We start from the raw sequence: 21997 nt of genomic DNA on the forward strand, positions 1-21997 counted from the left end.
AAAATGGCCCGGGCACCAATCAGGGGGCGAGGGCTAACGGGAGGCAGCTGATAGGCTGCTGCGAGAGCCGCACCCGGTGACACCCAATGGCGTGGTGCTGGGAGGCAGGATGTTGGTCGAGGACAGTACAAATTGGGGAGCCACGGGCGGAGGGGAAGCTCCTGGGGTCTGTGTGTTGCAGTCTGTGGTGACTCTGGTCTGTGGGCGCTGCAGGGCGACCAGTCAACATGGTAAGACCCTGTGCGGGAACGGCCTGGCAGCAGATGGCGCGGCCTGGGTTTGTTCTCGCAGAGTCTGGCGTCGGGGAGCTGGAGCCGGGCTGGTTGGTGGGGGCACCTGTGCGCGTTCCCCCGCTGGGATTTGGCCAGCTCAGGCATGTGCCCGTTGGAGAGGCTGGCACAGGAGCCATGGGACGGTCAGGTCCTGCAGGGCAGAGATTATGCTTCAGGAGAAGCCACTGCCTACGGGAACGTGCACCCGGGCGAGAGCGCTGAGCACAGGGCGGCTCCTGATCAGAGCGTTAGCAGGGGGAAGTCAGTTGGGCTGGTTGTATGAGATCAAGGCGGATCGGGGCTGCAGGGACAAGGTCCCTGCGGGTGAGGGGTGTTGGGGCATTTGGGAAAACAAGGTGATGATGTTGCGATTTGCAGAGTTTTGTCCCATACTGTATCGCCCCCTCCCCCCGAATGGCGCCGCCCCAGGGATGTGGAACAGGGCACAGTTACTAAGGGGCCCAGAGGGCTGGGTGAGGAATGGGCAGGGATGCTCCCATCTCATTCAGCTGGAGAGGAAGCCCTGAGGCAGCCCCTGTCCTAGCATCCCATCCCTTGGGTGGGGCAGTGCTGCACTGGGGGCAGGAGGCTGCGTTTCCACTCCAAGGAAGCAGAGGTCTGGCTGGGATTCAGGAGCAGCGCTGAGCACAGCAGGCTGGCCAGTAAGATGAGCTCTGGGTCATGGGACACCCGTCTGCAGGCCTGCAAGCTCCCGCCAGCTGCCTGGCCCTGGCCCTCAAGGAGTAACTCAAGCTGATTCCCAACAGGTGCGTGGGCCTGGCGTCCCGCTGCTCCCCTAAAAGGGAGCCGAGTCTCTGCTAAGAATAGCCGCGCACGCCCAGGCCTGGGAACGCCCAGCCCGCGGGTCCCGTTGCAGGTGTCGATGGAGCAGCCTGGGCTGGGCTAGTGACCAGGCAGCCAGCAGAGCTGGGAGCCGGGCGCTCTGACTAATGCCCAGCCGTGAGGCTGCTCCCCCCAATCCCAATGACCAGAGAGGGAGAGGAGTTGTGGGGGGAGCAGAGGATTGTGGGGAGTGGGGGAGCTACCCCTGGAGCTGAGCCTGAGGGCAGGTCATGGCAGGGAGGGAGCCGGGTTCCAGCAGCAGCAACTGGCCATGGGTGGCCTGTTCACGCAGGCCCCTCCCCGCGGCCTGCAGGATCTCGGGGCCAGCCGCAGAGCTCACAGGCTGCTTGGCAGCCCTGCAGGGGCTGGCTGGGGACCCCACCCAGGACAGTGCACAGCTGACAGGTCTGTGTAAATCACGCAACACGCCCACGCCTGCCTTTCCCTGGCACACGCCCTGCACCCAGGCCATGGGGTGCCCATGGATCATGGTGGGCAGTGCCCTGGGTGGCAGGTGCTCTGTGGCAGGGCTCTGGGACGTGCGACTGAGTCCAGAATTGCATGGCTCTGGGCTCAGGTGCTGGGGCTGTGTTGGGGAAGGGGTGGCAGTGCTCAGCCTTGGGGTCTGGGTGTGTGTGGCACAGGGACCCGCCTCGCCTGCATCCTGCTGCGGAGAGGGGACAGACCCGGCAGCTCCCCGCCTGCTGAGAGAAGAGGCAGCAGGGCCCGGGCTGGGGCTCTGGGTGAGCAGCTGTTCTGTTTGCCTTGCAGACGACAGACCAGCAGGCGGAAGCGCGGTCCTTCCTCAGCGAGGAAATGATTGCGGGTGAGTGTTACCGAGCCCCTCTGGGCACTGGGCAGGAGGGGCTGTCAGAGCTCCCCGCAGAGAGGGGAAGGACAGGAGCTGCTGGCCCAGGATGACCAGAAGGGGACCTGCCCGCAGGACCTGCCCTCTCTTGGGAAGGGAAGAGGGCGATACGCCTGACCAGCACATCCTACTCCCAAGCCTGGGTGGGCACTGTCTCTATGGGTCTGCCCACTCCTTGGTACCCAGGGGATGTTAGGGGCCCAGAGCCGAGCAGAGCGATGGGCACGGGGCAGAGCTGAGGATCGTTCTCAGCTGCTGGGAGCTGGGCAAGCTCCCTGCTAACTCGGCCCTGTCCTGCAGAGTTCAAGGCCGCCTTTGACATGTTTGACGCGGATGGCGGTGGGGACATCAGCACCAAGGAGCTTGGCACCGTCATGCGCATGCTGGGGCAGACTCCCACCAAGGAGGAGCTGGATGCCATCATTGAGGAGGTGGATGAAGATGGTGAGCAGCATCTTCCACTTGGAACAATCCCTGCGGAGGGGGCCGGGGCTGGTGGTTCCTGACCTCAGGGCGGCTTCTTCCCACAGGCAGCGGCACCATCGACTTCGAAGAGTTCCTGGTCATGATGGTGCGCCAGATGAAGGAGGATGCCAAGGGCAAGTCGGAGGAGGAGCTGGCAGAGTGCTTCCGCATCTTTGACAAGTGAGTCAGCTCCGCCGGCCTGGCTCGGAGGACGTGCGTTTCCCCCAGCGCGGCTGGGGGCGGGGACCTGCAGTGACCAGCCCAGCGTTGGTGGGGTCACATCACTGCCGAACTCTTTTGAGTCCCGCTGCCCCCGCAGGCTGCAGGAAGGTCCCTGGCCCAGTGGCCATTGACCAGGCTGCCTCACCCATGGCCACAGACCCCTGTGCCCTAACGTTGCTGCCTCCCTCTCAGCCCAGGGGACGCCCGTCTCTGCCTCAAGTTCCACCTGAGCCTCAGTCATCCAGGCTCCTGCGCTGGCTGCACCAAGTGGGTCGGCTTCTAGAGCAGGGGCCAGGCTGGGGGCCCAGAGTCTCCGGCAGCCCCTGCTCTCCGCCCGCCCGGCCAGCCCTGCTCAGAGCCGCATGCCGTGCCCCCACAGGAACGCGGACGGGTACATCGATGCCGAGGAGCTGACCGAGATCTTCCGAGCCTCTGGCGAGAGCGTGACTGAGGAGGAGATTGAGGAGCTCATGAAAGATGGGGACAAAAACAATGACGGACGCATCGACTTTGATGGTGAGGCCCAGGGCTCCCTCACCCAGGCTTTGTGGGGCTGTCCAGGGCAGCTCTCATGCCCCCACCCTTGGCTGGGCTCCTCCCTTCCCCAGCCCACCTTGAGCCCTGCAGACCTGTGCTCAGAGCTCTCCTAAGCCCCAGGAGCTCCACCTTCCCAGCCTCTCTACTGAGCTGAGGGATGCCCCCTGCATACAGAGGGGCCACAGCTGGGTGCGGGGTCAGGGTACGCTGCTAGCCCAGTGCCTGTGAGTGTTGTGCTGCATTACGGGCATGGTGCACCCTCCCCAACCCCAACCCACTCTCTGAGCTCCCAGCACCCGCTCCCCAGGCCCCCCAGCTCTGACCAGGTGTCTGGTTGCTTTTGCCTGCAGAGTTCCTGAAGATGATGGAAGGTGTGCAGTAAAGGACAGACATTCCTGCGAGCCAGGCCCTGCTTCCAGCCCTGCTCCATCACCGCACAGCAAAGCCAATCCCACTCTGGGAGCAGCCTCCAGCCAGAGCACCTGGTCTCCCCTGCCCCGCGAAGCGCTCGCTTTGTACAGTTCCACTGCTCCCTGAGACCAGCTCCCTTGTGGCCATGCCCCGGGGCTGGTGGGCTGTGGACTCACCTCTCACATGGCTGGAAAGAGCCTTTTCCCCCATCTGTAAACGCTGTGTATAGTATTGAAGCCTCATTAAAAGAGTCAAAGGTTTGAACCTGCTGGAGCCTGGATTCTAGCTGGTTCTGATACGGGAAGTGGAGAGGGCAGGGGACCCTCTGGCCAGAGAGCCCAGCACAGGCACCCCGGGAGGAGTCTGCAGGAAGCAGGTGGGGGGATGTGAGGTCCCCCAGGGTCATGACACTGGCGTTGGGGAAGGGTGGGGGGAGCACTGCCAGTGCCTGGGGTGGGTATCACCACATGTGGCCGGTGCAGCCCTGCTCACGGCACTTGGTAACTGCTTGTAGCAGCACCTGGCGCACCACTCAGCAAGCAGGGCCATTGTGCCCCACACTGCTGCCACCCACTGACGAGTGGCGCCTGCCCCTGTGCTCACAGCCTGGGTTAGTGCCAGGCAGGCGGGGCTCATCCAGGCAAGCATGGGGTGCAGCTGGGCCTTCTGTGCGTGCAGGGAGCAGCTGGGCTCAGGCCGACTGGGCGGGGCCAGGGGGCTGCACTCTGGGCTGCCTTTCCCACATGGCCGCTGGGGACCAGGCCAGCAGTGAGCTCAGATTTTCCGCAGGGGAGGAGCTCACTCACTGGCAGCTTTGCACCTCAGCACAGGAGCTGCGGTGCAGGAACCAAGCAGCCACCCAGGCCCTCCCTTGTGGGGCTGCAGGGACAGCCGGAGGAGACAGGGCCTGGGACCAGAGCACCACTGAGGAATCCCTTTTCCTCGGGGCAGGGCTGGCCCACAGGGTGCGGCTGGCCCACAGGGGATGGGAACATGGGGGTGCTCTTATTCTGGGGGGGCTGAGTCCCACTGAGCCCCTCCAAGCCAGGGACCTCGGCAACCATCACCAGCCTGGCGTGGCAGACAGGCTGCACAGTGACCCCATGCCAGGGCCCCCTCTGCTCTCCCTTACAGGAGCCGCTTCTGCTCCAGTCACCAGAGCCATCACAGCTCAGGCTGCCGGCCCCACCCCAATGGGTCCCGGGCCAGCCCCTGTGTTGCAGAGCCACATGCATGGCCCCGGGGGACTGCCTCCCCCACAGAGGGGCTTCATGCTTTAGAGGGTCACTTTCAAACAGCCCCTAAATCATTCAGGGTGGGGAGGGAGACAGCCAGACGAGGGCAGACCTTGGGCCGGGGGGCAGGGCCTTTCATCACCCCCTGCTGCCCATGGCTAGCCCCCCCCAACCCGTCAGCAGGTGGGATCCCACAGCCGGGAAGCCCAGAGCCACAAGCACAGGCCATGGCAGCTCCTCACCATGGCATACGGAGACAGGTTCCCACCTAGGAGGAAGATGAAACTTTGGGAGCCTCACAGGCCAGGACTTCCCCCCACCCCCTGGGCCTCATGGGTTAAACCCACCCCCGGAAAACAGCGAGGCAGCACCATGCCCAGTGGCGCCTCTCGCTTGCCTGCCTAGACCTGCTGCAGCTCCCCTGGGACCCCTGAGCCCGCCCCTAACAATCTGCCTCAGGCTCAGCCTGGCCGGCCAGAGGAGACTCCAGCAGTGGGGAGCGAGGGCCCTGCTCCCGGGACTGGGAAGCCGAGGGGCTGGGGTGTGGCGGCTCCGACAGCAAGAGTTTGCAGGGCTGGCTCAGGCCTGTGTCCCCCCCCCCCCGCCCCGAGGGAACTGCATTGCATTACGGTGACAGGACTGGAGCAGGGAGGCGCTACTGGCGGGCGGGAGTCTGGCTCCTCCAGGGAGTGCTGCCAACGGGAGGTCACTCCCCTGAACAGCTCGGCATAGGCCACCTTCCCACTTGGTCCCTGCCTCTTGGAGAACGGCTGGAGCCGACGAGGGGTCCTGCATCACAGACAACAGCAGCCCCCAGCCTGCACGAGGCCCCTAAGAGCCCTTTTTGGCACAGCCCACCAGCGACACCCAGGCGTGGAGGCCCTGGTACCAGCCTGCTGTGCAGCCCAACCCACTGGCTGGTGCCACTTCCCCACCCACCAGCAGGCACTGGAGCAAGCGAGGCACAGCTGAGGCCCTGGTGGAGCAGGTCCTGGCTGGGCTGCATGCGGGCACTGGAGAGGGAACACCCAGCAGCAAGGTCCTTGCCCTGGCAGATGTTCCACGCGCCTGACTCCCGCAACGTGGGGGAGGTGAGGGGGGTGTGTGCAGCCACCCACACCTCCCTGAGCAAAGTCATTGTGAAGCACAACCAGCTGGCGCTGCAGCTGGGGGGCACGTCAGACTCGCCTCAGCTGCGGGATGAGCTGCAGGAGCGGAGCAAGGAGGTGCACGAGCTCAGCAAGGGTAAGGAATTGAGCCCAGCCCGTTATTGCCTGGGGACTGCCTGCCAGGAGCAGGGTAAGAGGAGGGGAGATGCCAGGCTGCCCTGCCTGTGGCTGCCCCATCCCATGGAGCATCTCAGGGGGCACGGCCAATGCTCCCAGCTGAAGGGCAGCACAAAGACAGAGCAGCCTCCAGCCCAGCCCCTGGGTACTCGCTGCACAGGGGCTGTGCGCTGGGCACCTGCTCTTCCCCAGGCCTGGGGCTACAGTGCTCAGACAGCTTGGGCTGGTCTAGCGAAGAGCATAGAACACCCTGCCTGTGGCCAGCTCCTGCTTTCCTCTGCGTTCAAATGGGAGCCCGCTCCCCATTCCGCCTCCCTCTTGTCCTGCATCTTCTGCCCCAGAGCCAGGACTGTCACACCGCAGCAGCAATGGGCAGTTCCAAGAGCTAATGCTTGCATCCCCCACCAGTGCCTTGTCCCCATGGAGAGTAACAGCCAGCTAGCATTGCCGTGTAATGGACCTACTGAGCTCAGGCTGCGGCATTGAGTCCAGAGCTCACCCCTCTGTGAGCCATGGGGAGGGTTGCTTGTTACCCCTCAGAGAGTTAATCTTTAACCTCGTCCCACCCCATTTGACCTGGTAGCTGGGGGTTTCCTTCTAGGAACAGAGGGCAGAGTTCTGCACCTGCAAGGATGTGCATGGGACCACACCCCTAGGTGAGAACACACCATGCAGATGTCTTGGGCAAGCCCACTGGACAAGCACACAGCTGGCACTCAGTGCTCACAGTGTGGTCCTCTATCACCAGGATATTTCATCACAGCTGGCTCCTTGCTAGGACAGCTGTTCAATTACCTTCCACTCAAGCCCATCCAGTGCTTTGCTCTGCTGGCTTCCCTCCCAGGGTTTTTAATACTGAATGCACATCTCCCTGCAGGCCTGCGGAACATGCTCCTAGCTGGGCTGCAGCAGCCGCTGGCCAGCCCAGAGGAGCGGCAGGAGCTGGAGAGGCTGTGGGTGCTATCCCTGTCAGCTCTGGAGCTCTTCCACCAAGACCTGCGCAGAGCCCATCATCTCTGCCAACTCTTCCCCCTGCAGGGGTGGGGGATGCAGCTGCTGAGCACTGGAGTCACAGGGAAGGCCACAGATGGAGGGCACAAGCCCTGGAGGAGGCCAAGCTGCAAGGGCACCAGGAGCACAGAGCAGCTGGGTGCTGCCCCCAGTCTGGAGGAGCAGATTGAGCATGTGGGGGCCATGCTGCTGGAGATGGAGACCAGAGTCAATGTCCCTGTCTGGACAGTGGAGGCCACAGAAGAGACTGGGCCTGAGAGCAGCTTGGCCTTTGAGGCCGAGGGGTCATGCAGCGAGAGGCAGGCTGCAGAGGTGGCAGGTGGCCTAGGGTGCTGTGAGCAGTGTCAGGGCTGGCCTGCGCTCTGCTGCACATTGTCATGACCATCTACCCATGGCAAGGGGCAGGAGAAAACCCAGAACAAGGCCCCTTGGCCACAGCAGTGAGAGAGACAAGTTCCTTGGAGCGCACAGAGCCCTGCAGGGAGAATCAGGAGGAGGGCTCTGGCTTGGGGTAGGAACAAGTTGGCTGAGGGCTCCCCTGCCAGCAGGGCAGACAGCTCAGTGAACATGTGGGACAGCGTTGACAAGCTGGGTGAGCACTGCAGGCTGAGGGAATGGGTGGTGAAGAGGAGCCATGGCAGAGGAGACCGTGGGGGGATTAATAAACACCATTGTTCTCCCACTTGTGTTCATTCCTGTAGAGCCTGCAAAGTGCCCCGCCCCAGAGAACCATTTCCACACCCACAGCAGTGGTGGTGATGGAGGTCACAGAGATCTGTGCTTGGAATCCCCATCTGCTGAGGTGACTGGCCCCAGGCAGTGGGAGATCAGCAGCTGAGAGCTGCCTCAAGGCAGGGCCAGGCCCTCTTGGTTCAAAATGCCCTGGGCTCGGTTCCTGCCGCAGCATGGCAGCCCAGCCAGAGGGGGTCACCGTGACCCAAGACACCACGCAGCCAAAGGCAAGTACTACAATCTGTGCAAAACCAAAGTTAAAAAACGAGAGTTTATTTATACAGTTAACCATGGGTTCCACCTGCAGAGTTAACTTAAAAACAGCTTATGATACAGAGTCCTGTACAGAGCAGCCAGAGGACAGTTCCAGAGAGCAGACAGGGACGGACAAACAAACAGCTGTGGCTCGGGCAAGCGTCAGGTCTCCTGGCTCTTTGCCTGCTTTGCGTACGTTTCCTGCAGGTATTTCTTGAAGGCTAGGGAGGGAGGGGAGAGCTGTTGGAGAGGGGCAGACTCCAGGACCAGAGGGGCTCACCCTGGGCTTTTGTAGCTCCTGCAGCTGGTGAGAGGAAGTCACCTTGTGATGGGCTAGGAAGGAAGACACCCTCCTCTACTCGGCCAGAGCACAGCAATGAAGCCAGGCTGAGCGAGCGTCCGAGTCCCAGGCCCCCCATCAGGTACAGTCCCTGGGGAGGGTGATTGTTACCCAAACAGGTCTGAAGGCAGCTGTCCGCCCCTCCAGGCCCAGGTGCTGGAGGGCAGCTGTAACCCTGTGCTGGGCCTGCAGGCAGCTCAGCCAGGAGTAGCCCAGAGCCATAGTGCCTAATGGACCCCAACAGGAGACACTCACCTGCTTGGTTCTTCCAGAGTTCGGCCGCATGTGTGTTCAGGGGGCTCTCAATGTTCGGCTCTGAGGATTGGGAGACGGGGGTGGGAGGTCAGTGTGAGAACAGAGAAGGCTGCCTGTTTCTTACACAGCAACACGCCCACCCCACTCCTTAAGAATGGCCCTATGGGTCAGACCAAGGGTCCATCTAGCCCAGTATCCTGTTTGCCGACTGTGGCCAATGCCAAGTGCCCCAGAGGGAATGAACAGAATAGGGAATCATCAAGTGATCCATCCCCAGCTTCTGGCAAACAGAGGCTAGGGACACCATTCCTACCCATGCCGGCTAATAGCTATTGATGGACCTATCCTCCCTGAATTTACCTAGTTCTTTTTTGAACCCTGTCATAGTCTTGGCCTTCACAACATCCTCTGGCAAGCAGTTCCACAGGTTGACTGTGCGTTGTGTGAAGACATACTTCCTTGTTTTAAACATGCTGCCTGTTAATTTCATTTGGTGACCCCTAGTTCTTGTGTTATGAGTAACAAACAACACCTCCTTATCTACTGTCTCTGCACCAGTCATGATTTTATAGACCTCAATCAGATCCCCCCTTAGCCGTCTCTTTTCCAAGCTGAAAAGTCCCAGTCTTATTAATCTCTCCTCATACAGAAGCCGTTTCATACCCCATATAATTTGTTGCCCTTTTTTTGGACCTTTTCCAATTCCAATATATTCCCCCCCCTCCCCGAGATGGGGGCGACCACATCTGTACGCAGTATTCAAGACGTGGGAGTACCATGGATTTATTTATATTGCAGCAACATATTTTCTGTCCTATTATCTATCCCTTTCTTAATGATTCCCAGCATTCTGTTTGCTTTTTTGACTGCCACTGCACACTGAGTGGATTTTTCAGAGAACAATCCACAATGACTCCAAGATCTCTTTCTTAAGTGGCAACAGCTAATTTAGACCCCTTCATTTTATAGGTATACTTGGGATTATGTTTTCCAACATGCATTACTTTGCATTTATCAGCATTAAAGTTCATCTGCCATTTTGTTGCCCAGTCACCCAGTTTTGAGAGATCCTTTTGAAGCTCTTCGCAGTCTGCCTGGGTTTTAACTAGCTTTAGTAATTTTGTATCATCTGCAAATTTTGCCACCCGTTTACCCCTTTTTTTCAGATCATTTAGGAGTATGTTGAATAGGACTGGTCCTAGAACAGATCCCTGGGGGACACCACTATTTACCGTTCTCCATTCTGAGAACTGACCCTTTATACCTACCCTTTGTTTCCTATCTTTCAACCAGTTACCAATCCAGGAGAGCACCTTTCCTCTTATCCTGTGGCAACTCACTTTGCATAAGAGCCTTTGGTGAGGGACCTTGTCAAAGACTTTCTGAAAATCTAACTAAACTACATCCACTGGATCCCCTTGGTCCACATGCTTGTTGACCCCCTCAAAGAATTCTAGTAGATTGGTGAGGCATGATTTCCCTTTACTAAAACCATGTTGACTCTTTCTCAACAAATTATGTTCATCAACGTGTCTGACAATATTGTTCTTTATTATAGTTTCAACCAGTTTGCCAGGTACTGAACTCAGGTTTACAGGCCTGTAACTGCCACGATCACCTCTGGAGCCCTTTTTAAAAACTGGCGTCACACTATCTATCCTCCAGTCATATGGTACAGAAGCCGATTTAAATGATAGGTTACAGACTAGTTAGTAGTTCTGCAATTTCACATTTGAGTTCCTTCAGAACTCTTGGGGGAATACCATCTGGTCCTGGTGACTTATTGCTGTTTAATTTATCAATTTGTTCCTAAACCTCCACTAATGATATCTCAATCTGGGACAGTTCCTCAGGTCCATCACCTAAAAAGAATGGCTCAGGTTTGGGAATGTCCCTCACATCCTCAGCCGTGAAGATTGAATCAAAGAATTCATTTAGTTTCTCCACAATGGCCTTATCGTCGTTGAGTGCTCCTTTAGCACCTCGATTGTCCAGTGGTCCCACTGGTTGTTTAGCATCTGGTCACATGCTCCCCCCCATAATGCCCAGCTCCATTCAACACCCTGTGCCCTCCTCCCCAAGCTCACACCCCAGCCTGCTCGCTGTCAGCTGTAGCTGTCATTCTCTTTGTATCACGGTAGCACCTAGGAGCCCCAGCCACGGACAAAGCCCCGATCATACCCAGCCTTGTACAAACCTAACAAAAGCACTGTCCCTGTCCCAGCGAGCTGACGGTCCCAGTATCGGATGAGACAACAGACCAGGACACAAGGAAATGATGAAGCAATACTGGTCAGCATGATGGGCTGTAGTCAGCCCACCCGTGGGCTAATCATGGTGAACACTTGGAGGCAAGAACATGCTTTGGGCAAGCAAGGGGAGTGAGGAGAGCAAGAGGATACTGCAGTGGGAAAGGGGAAGCCCAGGAACTCAGAGCTGCAGGACACCATGGGGCGATCCCCAAGCAGCCTCACCTCCCAGCAGGCTCTGAATTGACAGCAGGATCGTCCGGACGTCGTAGAGCGCAGACCACTTGTCCTTGAGGATGTCCAGGCAGATGTTGCCCTGCGTGTCCACGTTGGGGTGGTAGCAGGGGGTGAGGAACTTGACAGTGGGGGCATTGTAGGGATACCCATCGGGAAACTCCAGGGAAAGCTTATACCTCAAGTCCTCGTACACCTGGGGAGGGAGGAAATGGAGAGTTAGCGTGAGGGACCCAGGCCCCTCCGTGCCCCAGGCAGGCCCCTGGGGCCCCACTGCACAGCACAGAGTGGCGGGCCATAGGGGGGCTCACCGTCCCAGCGGCGCCATCGATGGTCCCGATCCATCTGAAGAGATTGTCCGACTCGGGGAAGGCGGAGATCCCTTTGTCGCCGGCCATCTGAGCAGAGACGGGACAACGGTCAGGAGCGAGCCCCCGGCGACGCTGCCCCCACCCTCTGCCGCAGCCCCCCTGGGCGGGCCGGGGGCCACCCCGCAGGACCCAGCCAAGACCAGCCCCGCCGAGCCCGGGGTCTGGGCGGCTGCAGCGCTGCCTACTCACCATCAGCGCCATCAGCTCCTGCTGCAGCCTGCGGGGACAGAGGGACACAGGCAGTGAGGCACGGCCCGCCGCCCCCCCGGCCTCGCCAACCCCGGCCCCGCCACCGCCCCCCCAGGGCCCCCCGGCCTCGCCAAACCTGGCCTCGCCCCCCCCGCGCCCGACCTCGCCAACCCTGTCCCCGCCGCCCCCACAGACCACCCTGGCCTCGCCCCCCCGGGCCCCCCCGGCCTCGCCAACCCCGGCCTCACCAACCCCGGCCCCGCCGCCCCCCCAGACCCTCCCGGCCTCGCCAACCCCGGGCCCGCCACCCCCCCAGGGCCCCCCCGCGCCCGGCCTCGCCGCCCCCCCCCCGCCCAACTGGTCCCCGGCCCCACCGACCCCGGCCTTGCCCAAGCGCTCAACCGGCCCCAGCCCGCCAGCGCCAGCGCCAGCCTCCACCGGCCCCGCTCACCGCTTCCCCACGGACTCTCTGCTGTACCAGCCCCGGGGGCAGCTACTAAAGAACCTTCTGCATGAGGAGGCAGGAGTAGCAGCTTGTACATCCTCTTTCCCAGCTCCTGGCCCCAAGAAGCGGGAGAAACTCTCCTTCCCTCATTAGCTCTGTATAAGGAACAGCTCCATATCCCTCCTTCCCCATACAGCTATTTCCCCCCCAGTAAATGCCTGCATGGGCACAGCAGGTTCCAGCAGCAGCATTTATTACAAATCTGTTTGTACGCTGAGAGGATCTGAAACAGGAAGTTCACATAGAAAAGTGCAGCTCTGAAGAGAAGCAGAAAGCAGCCAGTAACTTTGCTTACTGCCAGCCACCACCGACTCAGGGGAATGGCCCAAACAGCTCTCAGGAGGTTTAATCACAGCTGCTGCACTGCTTTTCCCTGGGGGCAGCATTCTGCTACCTGGACCACTGAAAGCACAAGCCCCAACATGTCCAGTGAAACACAAAGGAAGGAAAGATAGGGAACGCCCGCCTGCTCCCCCCCCCCCGAGTCCATGTTGTGACAGGCTGTGACTGGATGCCGCTTGGCAGGGAGGGTGAGGTTTCTTATGTTTCATGGGTTCCCTCTGGAGCTTGTGGGTCCCCTTCATGGCGAAGTGTCTCCATATATTTCTGCATCTTTTCAGTCATCCATGCAGGTGGGATAAAAGGTTTTAGTTCCTCCAGCTTCAAATCGAGAGAGCTCCTGGTGAGCAAGTGGGAGACAGGAGTGAGCATGTGGGAGGGACACAGACACTGTCTGGTCAGCACCCCTACTCAGGTAAGATTTTCCAGAGAAGGGGGCTCCCATGAGAAGCCTGATTTTCAGGAGAGTGCACCATGGTGGGCACACACTGGGTGCTGAGAAGTCTCATCCCAGTTGTGGGTGCTGAGCACAAGATCGTGCTGAGATCATCTGGTATAGCACAATACTAGGCAGGACCCACTCTGCTTCCTGGCCTTGCTCGCTCTCTCGCTCCCTGTGGACATGATGACTCCCCCAGCCCCTCCCTGACATTTCTTGTTTCATAAAGGGGAGATGGCAGGGGTTTCAGCACAGCTGAAGTCTTGGTTCCTTGCCTCACCTGTAATCATCGCTGGCAGCCAGATCCTGAATATCCTCCTCTATGAGGAGGTAGGCCTGCAGCAATCGGAAAACAAGAGATGGTTAGGAGCTATTCTGGTTGAACATACACAGGCTAAGAAGATTTTCCACTTGGCTACTCAGAAATGAGATCTGCTGGCATGAAGCAGCGGTGCTAGCTCTGTAAATAGCGCCCATGCCCCAATACCTCAAAGAAACCAGGTCAGGTGTGAGCAGAATTGCTCCTGAGAGTCCAGGGGAAGTGGGTTTCTGCATCTCATGGTTCCACCGTGCTCACTCTTACAAATCCTCCTCATCATAACAGTCGAATCAAAGCTCATGACTTCCTAGGCTGAAGCAACAGTTGCTAAATCTCAGCCCCAGGTGATGAGGTGCAGAGAGTGGCCTGCCAGATAGTGCTCTGAAGGGGCTACAGCATGGATGAGCCCATCAGAAAACCCAGCCCCCTGGAATCCCTGTTGCTTATTGCACTGGGTTCTGCTTATTTGCACACACTAATTCTGAGCCAGTTTACTTTACGAATCTCTCCCCGTTCCCACCAGGATCCCAGGCTGTGGCAGGAGCCAGCCCTGGCCACACTCACCATCTTGCCCCCTGTGGCCCTCATGTGCTGCTGTTCTGCCAGCCAGTGCTTGTCTTGAGGATCAGCCGCGTACTGCAACAGAGCAGCAAGGTGAGAACACCACGATCAACACACAACATCTGTAGCCACCATCATGGGGTAACTTCTGGGTGTGGACACAGAGTCCAGGCCCAGTCCTCTGTGGAAACCCAGGGGGTAACCCCACGTGTCCCAGTAAGAGATTTTCCTGTGAATGAGGACTCAGCCCCATCCTGCTTACTCCTCAAAGCAAAGCCTCCTGTGCCAGGCAAATTCATCACCCCACAGGAAGCAAGTCTAGTGTATTACATTCGCTTTAATACAATTTTTCAATCTATTGTGAGGTAATGTCCACAATGTACAGAACGTCCCTGCCCCGGGAGCCGACTAGCAACATCAGCAGGGTGTGAGGGGGCAGAACATACAAGCACAAGTATACATTCCCCACCCCCATCACAGGCAACTTCTGAGCAAACCCCCAAAAAAGCATTGTGCTGAGGTTTCTGACCTTAAAGAGATGGGGGTGTTTGATGTAGAGTCGCCCTCTGGTTCCTCCCATTCCAAGAGCCCTGAAACAGGAACATGGCGGAGGGAGGGAGTTAGGCCTGTGCACAGGGGCAGCTGAAGTGTGATGTATGGAGGCTTCCTTCTGTCCCCGGAGCCCGTGTCCTTCCCACTCTGCTTCAGAGTGCAGAGAGATTTAACTAGTGAGAGGAGCACCATGGGCTCCAGCCCCAGAGGCAGTGCTGCTGCCCCCTTCTTCCCCTTACCCAGAACCAGGGGGCACACAGCCAGCACCCCACAGGGCGATTCCTTACTTGTTTGCTCGAGATCCCAGCACAAATGTCGTGGATTCAGTCAGCCGGGCTGGATCCCACTAAAGAGCGATTGGGAAAGGGGCAGAGATTAGAAACTCAACAGATACAGATCCAACACCCCTTCTTTGAGCCTCAGATTTCTGTAGCAAACTCCTGCAGGGGCCCCGCTGGCTCTGGTGGGCTCCACAGAGGGGAAAATACGCCTCATACCTTGACTGATCGAACAGGCAGTGGAGTTTCTCTGGCCTTCCCAGCAGAACGTGCTGCCCTGGGACAGATCATCCATAGCCAGGAGGAATCTACGTCCTCCGAGCTGCTGGGCTGCACCAAGGAGTGCTCGCAGGCTGTACATATGGAGGCCGCAGATGAAAGCCTCCACCCAGCCCATTGCTCTCCCTGCTTTGTCATTGCAGGGAGGTGGCAGAGCTGGGTAAAGCCTGGCCTAGAATCAGCCTCTGTTCCTGTAGGTGGTAGCACGATCACTGCCAGAGGCAATGGGGAGAAGGGAGGCTGCATGGAGCACTACTGAGCCAAGCCCAGAGAAAGGACAGCCAGCTGCACGCTATACCTTTGGTCCCTCCCGGCGCACTGGCTCACAGGATTTGAGCTTCCACCTGAAGGGGAAAGAACAAAAATAGTTCTGAATTCCCAGAACTTGGCTCATGCCAAGAAGCCACAAAAGAATTTAAATCAACACTGGATAAAAAGCACTAGGAAAGGGCCTGCCAAGAGCAGACCCCGTGGGGAGGGCTGGTCATCCACAGTGTGTTGCCAGCCGTAGATTTTACTTATCCAAGCTGCCTATAGCTAAAACGAGTCTGCTCTCCTGATCGGGATATACATTCCCTCCCCCTCTTCAGACAGAGCACCCTTGAATATCCCTCTGCCCCCACACCCCCATTTCTCTGGTGCTGGCTCCACTTTCGCATCAACTCCTCTCCTCTCCAGAGTCCCACAAGACTCACAGCCCTCTGCTCTCTTGTATCTCCCCTGGCTCCTCTGATCCCTGCCTTGAACCTTACCCTGACAATATTCAGCCACACATATTTCAGGCCCTTCCATGACCCTCCCCCACGGCCTCTCTGATCAGGCTCATTTAGCTGAAGAAAAGCTGGCAGGTCTCACACACACAAATGCTTCTCTTGGCCAGGAGGAGCCTCCAAGTTGAGCTCCAGACACCCCTCTTCCTTCTTGACTCAGACCTTCCATTTCCCTCCAGAGGCCCTACCTTGAATGCTACGCTTGACCATGAGTTTTCCTCTACATCCCCCATGGCTGCAAATCTCTCATTGCCACCTACATGACACACTGCCCCTGTGTGCAGTTGCCTTGACTCGGCCCAAATCCTATGCAGGTCTCCACCTTCTCGGCAGATCTTCATCACCTCTGTTACTGCAATTTCCTTCTCTATGGCTTCTGAGTCCCTGCCCTCCTGTCTCCAGCACATGCACTATGCTTCTGCCTTCTCATTGGCAGGGAGTGGGGCCATAGCACTCCCATCTACAGGCTCCTCATTCGCTTGTTTGAGCTTGCATTTAAACCCCTTCATGGCCAGGCTCCAGCCGACCACGTGTATCTTCACTCCCCTCGCCTGAGCCTTCTGTTTGCCCATATGCACAATCTCACCATAGCCAAGAACCTTCTGCCCTGCTGCTCTCATGTTTGGAACTGCCTTCCTGTAGGATTTAGACTCAGAGAGAGCACGAGTCAACCTCAGCTGAAAGCATCTCGCCCACTTGCGTGATCCATTTGCATGAGACACACCAGGAGAGAGAGAGAGAGAGAGCTAGGCTGCCCTACGCCCTTCCTCAGCCAACTTGTGTCTCCCCTCTTATCTCCACACTTACGTGGCCACACCTGAGGCTCCACGATCATTCAGCAGGCTCTGCCCTGGAGGTCGCCCCTTCCTCTGCAAGAGAGAAATCCCTCATTAGCTCACTCACACAGCACTCAGGTGAGAAGCACACATATGCATTCCCTGCTGGGAAGGCGGTTCTCCCAACCATGAGGAAACTGTTCAGAGCAGCTATTAAGAAACGCAGAGACTGGGCAAAAGGAGCCAGCATTCCTGAGTAGAGTGGGAGCCACAGGCTGCCCTGGGGACTTCCCCCTTTCTAACCCTCTCTCAGCAATAGGGAGGGAGCAGCCAGTGAGGCCTGCACAAGAAACGAGGGCCAAGCTTCCTCATGAGGCAGTGTATTGGGGTGGAGTCCTTGTATGGGCCTTACCTTTTTGGGAACAGGGCTTCCTCGCCGACTAGATTCCTCTTCCATCTGCCGGGCACGCTGGCAAAGAAATTAGCCATCGGATGAACACAGCCCTTCTCCCTCATGGAAGCACCCTAGCCACCCAGACAACTACCCTCTTCTCCGTTGCACCCAGAAATGCATGCCACTCAAGCAGGTAGCGCCACCCCAGCCTGATCCTTAGAGATGGGCACATGGGGTTCTACCTGCCCAAGGCAGAGACCAGGCCTGGGCCCATCCTCTCCCAGCCTTCACTCTCCCCAGTTCCATTTCCTCATCAGAAGGACTGACAGAGAGGCAAGAAATCCACTTACACAGAGGTCTCCTCTGCAGTCAGGTGGCTTTACAAAGGACAGACTGGCTAGGAGATCCCTGCTCCACCCCCTTACTTGTTCTGGTTCCATTTCTTGATCATCATTACCAGCACATAAGAATCTAATACTGCTAGGGGCCTCTCCTAGCTTCTGCCAAGCCACTGCTAGAGAAAAAGTAATTAGAAGCCCAACCCCAGTCTCCCAGCCCAGGTCCCTGAAGTTCAGCCCTCTGTGATAGCAGCTCTACCTTTGGCACTGACTGCTCGTGGGTCAGTCTGGGTATCACCTTCTTGCCATCAGAGAACAGCAGCTTGGCCTGTGGGGAGAGAGGGAAAGGTTATCTGCCTCCAGGAAGCTGCTGTACTTCAGGGCCTCCAAGAGGGCCAGGAAGGAAGCTCGATGTGGGACAGGTTCTCTCCCCGAGAGGCATTCACAGATGGGTTTGATTCCTATAACAGCTTTTACACACGGCGTATCTGGCTCAGATCACTGGAATAACATGAACACAGAGTCTCAAAGGCCAGAAGGGACCTGGCTGATCATTTAGTTTGACACCACCCCCACTCTCCCAATAACACAGGCCAGAGAACTTCCCTGAATTAATTCCTGTTTGACCTGGAGCAGATCTTCCAGAAAAACATACAAGTATGATTTTAAAATGTCCAGTGATGGAGAATCCACCACGACCCTTCATACATTGTCACAATGGTTAATTACTCTTGCTGTTAATAATTTGTACCCTATTTACAGTCTGAATATTCTCGCTTCAATTTCCAGCCATTGGACTGTGTTAGACTTTCATCTGCTAGACTGAAGAGCCCCCATCAAATTTCTGTGCCCCAACTGGGTACTTATACACTGGGATCAAGTCACCCCTTAACCTTCTCTTTAAGCTAAACAAATTGAACTCCTTGAGGGCAGGTTTTCCAATCCCTTAATAATTCCCATTGCTCATCTTGGAGCCCCCCTGTCCAGCATCCCTCCTGACTTGTCGACATCAGAACTGGCCACAGTAGCGGCTGAACCAGTGCCAAATACAGAGTTAATGTAACCGCTTTATTTGACTTCCCCCTCTTTCTACATCCGAGGATAACATTAATCCTCTTGGCCACAGCATCACACTGGGAGCTTGTGTTCAGCTCATTATCCACACTAGCCCCCAAGTCTTTTTCAGAGTCACTGCTTCCCAAGCTAGAGTCCCTCACTCTGTAAGAATGGCCCACATTCTTTATTCCTAGATTTATATGTTTACACTGAGCCATATTACATGCCTATGGTTTGCTTGCACCCAGCTTACCAAGTGATCCAGATCGTTCTATCAATGACCTGTCCTTTTCATTATTTACCACTCCCTGCATTTTTGTGTCATCTGCAAACTTTATCAATGATGATTTTAGGTTTTCTTTCAGGTCATTGATAAAAACGTTAAACAGGGTGGGGCCAAGAACTAATCCCTGCGGGACCCCACTAAAAGCACACCTGCTTGATGATGAGTGCCCGTTTACATTAGAGAGCTGTCACTTACCCCTTTTGAAATCCAGTTAATGTGTGCCATGTTAATTTTGTATCATTCTAGTTTCTTAATCAAAATGTACAGTACAAAGTCAAATGCGTTACAGCCACATTAGTATATATAAGGTACATCAACACTATTACCTTTATCAACCATACTTGTAACCTCATAAAAAAAGATACCAAGTTTAGTGTCACAGGATCTATTTTCCATAAGCTCACACTGTTTGGCATGATTTAAAGGAGGGTACAATAATTATTTATTAAATCGAGCCCTCACTTCAGACCCATCAGAAGATTAAGATATGCTTCGTGCAGAGAGTGGCTTCTGTTGTAACATGTTAGTAAGCGCTCTCCAACTCTCTAGGGTTCAAACTCTGGCAGAGGAAAGGCAAAGCTGATTATTCACTGGGAGGTTGTAGCTCCTCTCTATTAATGAGCAGAAAATTGTGAAATCCAATTAAGATCAATTTATTTACTTCAGTTTAAGATTGGAGAGAGGCCTCTCCTGGAATGTAGGTGCCCCAACAGATAATTAATATTACAAACAAACCCTAGCAGCATTAGAATAATCTCAAAGATAGGAACTCAGTCAGTCAGCCACCTACACAGTGGACTCCTCCCCGCTACTTCCTCATTCTGAGCAGCAGAACCTCAGCCCCTCCAAACCCACGCCAAACAGAGGACTGGGCATTGTGCCTCCAAGGTCACCACGTTTGGGTGTTTCAGACCAGGGAGAACAAGTTCCAGAGTCCGGGGGCCCCTCACAGACAGTGCCCTGCCAACCGCCCTCTCTGTTCTATAACTAAAGGGATCCAATTTGAGTGCCCCTCCAACAGAAGCGGTGGAGGCCTGGCTCAGGGAGAGAGGTGTGGATCCCTGAGGTAAGGCCAGTCCCAGGCTATTTAGGGCTGCAGAGACCTATGGACAGCCAGTGCTGAACCCGGAGCATGGGGTCATGTGCTCCCAGAAAAGTGCCCCGCTCAGTAAGTAAGTGCCACGTTCTGCACCACCGCCAGTCTCCAGCTGGCTGTAAGGGGCAAACCCATGCCGAGCACATGGCAATAGTCTGATCTTCAGGTGCCTTAAGCCTGGAGAACAGTGTCACGATCTGGTCGTGAAAGGGAAGGTCCCGACCTCCTGGCCAGGCATGGCTGGTGTGAGGCTGACTGGGTTACAGCGGTGTTGGAATCATCCCACCGCTGCTGGGGGCCTAGAATCACCCCTGAAATTCCTTGTTGGTTAGCTTTGCATTAACCAGACTTGGACAGAACTAGAGAAAGGGGTGGGAGGGGAGAAGCAGCTCAGAGCTGGCTCCATACCCCGGCTCCTCATCCATGTCATGTTTATGAAGCCAACATTACCACAGTGTGCATGAGCTGGAGAAGAGCATGCAGTTCCTTCCACCAGAGCCCTCTGCTGGCTGATCCATACAACCAGCTCTCCCTAGGTCAGGGATACTGAGACCTCAGTGGTTCAGGAGCCAAATTAGCGATCAGCATTACCGAAAAGAGCCACAGGAGTGTGAATTCATTGTTTCATTTACTGTATAATTCTCGCAGCAAAATGATTGACCATGTATTATTTTATTAGCTACAACTGCTTAATAACACAATAAAAGCCCCCTGATTGGTTAATAATTAAATCACACACGTCTTAATATCATTAAAGAGCTGCAGGAGACACAATAAGGAGCCACTGGTGGGTGTGAGCTGAGTATCACTGACCTAGATACAAAGGCATGCGTTAGCAAGGACATTTTGTACTGTGAGGTTTTGGGCACCCAGCCTGTGATTCTCTGCATCCTCAGGAGATTGTGGGGCAGATATTTCCATCCCTGTGTTCTTTCTTACCAGGCTACTCCCAGAGGGCAGTGACCCCAGCTGTGTGTGGCAATGGCACATCCCTACCTGTTCTAGGCAGCTCCGACATGTTTCCTGGATGAGCTGCTCTGCATCCACCTCCTCCCCGACATTCTCTTTCACGTTAACTGCTGCCTTCTGGAAAAACTGGAAAGGGGCCCAAGAGATGGTTAGAATGACGCTGGCTGCTCTAACCTCTTTCCAGAGGAGGCTGCCTCCTGGGGACAAGGCTCTCATCTGCACAGACAAAGTCAGGGGCTGGTGACTCCAGCAGCCACTTCTGCTCATGCTACAACCAAATACTGTATGGTCAGCACTGAGCACCCGAGATGCAATCCCATCAGGAAGTTCTGTGCCCCTTGGGAGCAGACTCCATCCTCTCTGGTCACTCGCTGTTGTCCACCAGAACTTGTTTTTAAAGTTTCATCTTAACTGTGTGCATTTCGACTCCTCCAGAAGGGATTGGGAGACCTCTGAGTGGGACCCTTTCAGGGTTAGACTGAGCAGCCCCCACCTGCCTTTCTTATCCAGTTCACAAGGTTGTGGTGTGTATGTAAAGAGGGCTACAGGGCTGGGGTTTCACTGGGTCAGTGCCTAGTAGCACAGGCTGGAGGTAGAAGAAGGCTGAGGTCCACCTAAGAGATTTCCCTTTCCTAATGAGCTTTTACCTTCATGTATTTATTGAAGACTATTTGGATCTCCTCATTGATACTAGGCTGCAGAACAGCTCGCAGCAAATCCATGGAGACAATAGGATCTGTAAAGCTGAACATGAGATAAATTAGTCCAACCGCCCTTACTGCCCCACACAGCTCAGAAAATCCCCAAGGCCCAGAATCCCACTCTACAATGCTGTTCCAAATGTTCTCACACACATGGATGTCCATCAGAGTTCACAGACCTCTACAAAGGACACAACTCTAACAACACAGGCTGCAAGCTTATTTCCACACCAAACCTAGCAGCAGAATTACCCACTGACTCCAAACCTAGGTCTCCCAACAGAAGAGAAGTGCTGGATACAACACCCCTATGAATTCATCACTGCTTCAAGTGTCAGCTGGAGAGGAGTGTGGTTTGCAAGTATAACTGGGTTCAAAGAAGAACTAGATAAGTTCCGGGAGGATAGGTCCACCAGTGGCTATTAGCCAAGATGGTCAGGGACCAAACTTCACGCTCTGGATGTCCAGATAAACTGGATAAACTTCTGACTGCCAGAAGCTGGGATTGGATGACAGGGGATGGGATCACTTGATAATTTCTCTGATCATTCCCTCTGGGGTACC

At 56.1% G+C, this 21997-nt stretch overlaps 4 protein-coding genes across 7 annotated transcripts; 2 read left to right on the top strand and 2 right to left on the bottom strand.

The window, feature by feature from the left end:
• Positions 1–140: 140 nt before the first annotated feature.
• On the top strand, positions 141–3949 carry TNNC2 (troponin C2, fast skeletal type). Of its 3 annotated transcripts, none has more exons than XM_038369953.2 (6): positions 141–230; positions 1887–1941; positions 2284–2427; positions 2514–2628; positions 3050–3186; positions 3558–3936. In XM_038369953.2, exons 1-6 carry the CDS (start codon positions 228–230, stop codon positions 3587–3589), a joined length of 486 nt encoding a protein of 161 aa, XP_038225881.1. In that variant the 5' UTR covers positions 141–227; the 3' UTR covers positions 3590–3936. The 3 variants fall into 3 exon arrangements, with proteins under 3 accessions (XP_038225881.1, XP_043351850.1, XP_043351849.1); XM_043495915.1 differs by lacking the exon at positions 141–230 and adding an exon at positions 990–1039 and having other exon boundaries at positions 3558–3934; XM_043495914.1 differs by lacking the exon at positions 141–230 and adding an exon at positions 1517–1692 and having other exon boundaries at positions 3558–3949.
• A 1322-nt stretch (positions 3950–5271) lies between these two features.
• LOC119842045 (regulator of G-protein signaling 9-binding protein-like) lies at positions 5272–7990 on the top strand. Its single transcript, XM_038369952.2, has 2 exons — positions 5272–6098; positions 7017–7990. The coding sequence occupies exons 1-2, from the start codon at positions 5858–5860 to the stop codon at positions 7529–7531; spliced, it is 756 nt and encodes a 251-aa protein (XP_038225880.1). The 5' UTR covers positions 5272–5857; the 3' UTR covers positions 7532–7990.
• A 144-nt stretch (positions 7991–8134) lies between these two features.
• Positions 8135–12366, bottom strand: LOC119842047 (ubiquitin-conjugating enzyme E2 C; the record flags this gene model as incomplete). The annotated part of the gene is made up of 6 exons (XM_038369954.2): positions 8135–8358; positions 8733–8792; positions 11207–11411; positions 11527–11613; positions 11776–11803; positions 12227–12366. Coding segments are annotated over 6 exons (579 nt in total), but the record flags the coding sequence as incomplete, so codon positions are not given.
• Positions 12367–12456: 90 nt separating this feature from the next.
• DNTTIP1 (deoxynucleotidyltransferase terminal interacting protein 1) lies at positions 12457–21532 on the bottom strand. Of its 2 annotated transcripts, XM_038369949.2 has the most exons (11): positions 21380–21532; positions 20760–20858; positions 17585–17653; positions 17006–17062; positions 16625–16686; positions 15346–15391; positions 14778–14836; positions 14468–14528; positions 13942–14013; positions 13339–13394; positions 12457–12959 (listed from the first exon to the last, which is right to left on the bottom strand). In XM_038369949.2, the coding sequence occupies exons 1-11, from the start codon at positions 21482–21484 to the stop codon at positions 12821–12823; spliced, it is 825 nt and encodes a 274-aa protein (XP_038225877.2). In that variant the 5' UTR covers positions 21485–21532; the 3' UTR covers positions 12457–12820. The 2 variants fall into 2 exon arrangements, with proteins under 2 accessions (XP_038225877.2, XP_038225879.2); XM_038369951.2 differs by lacking the exon at positions 20760–20858 and having other exon boundaries at positions 21380–21481.
• Positions 21533–21997: the final 465 nt, after the last annotated feature.

This window comes from Dermochelys coriacea, chromosome 13, assembly GCF_009764565.3.
Source record: "Dermochelys coriacea isolate rDerCor1 chromosome 13, rDerCor1.pri.v4, whole genome shotgun sequence".
NCBI lineage: Eukaryota > Metazoa > Chordata > Testudines > Dermochelyidae > Dermochelys > Dermochelys coriacea.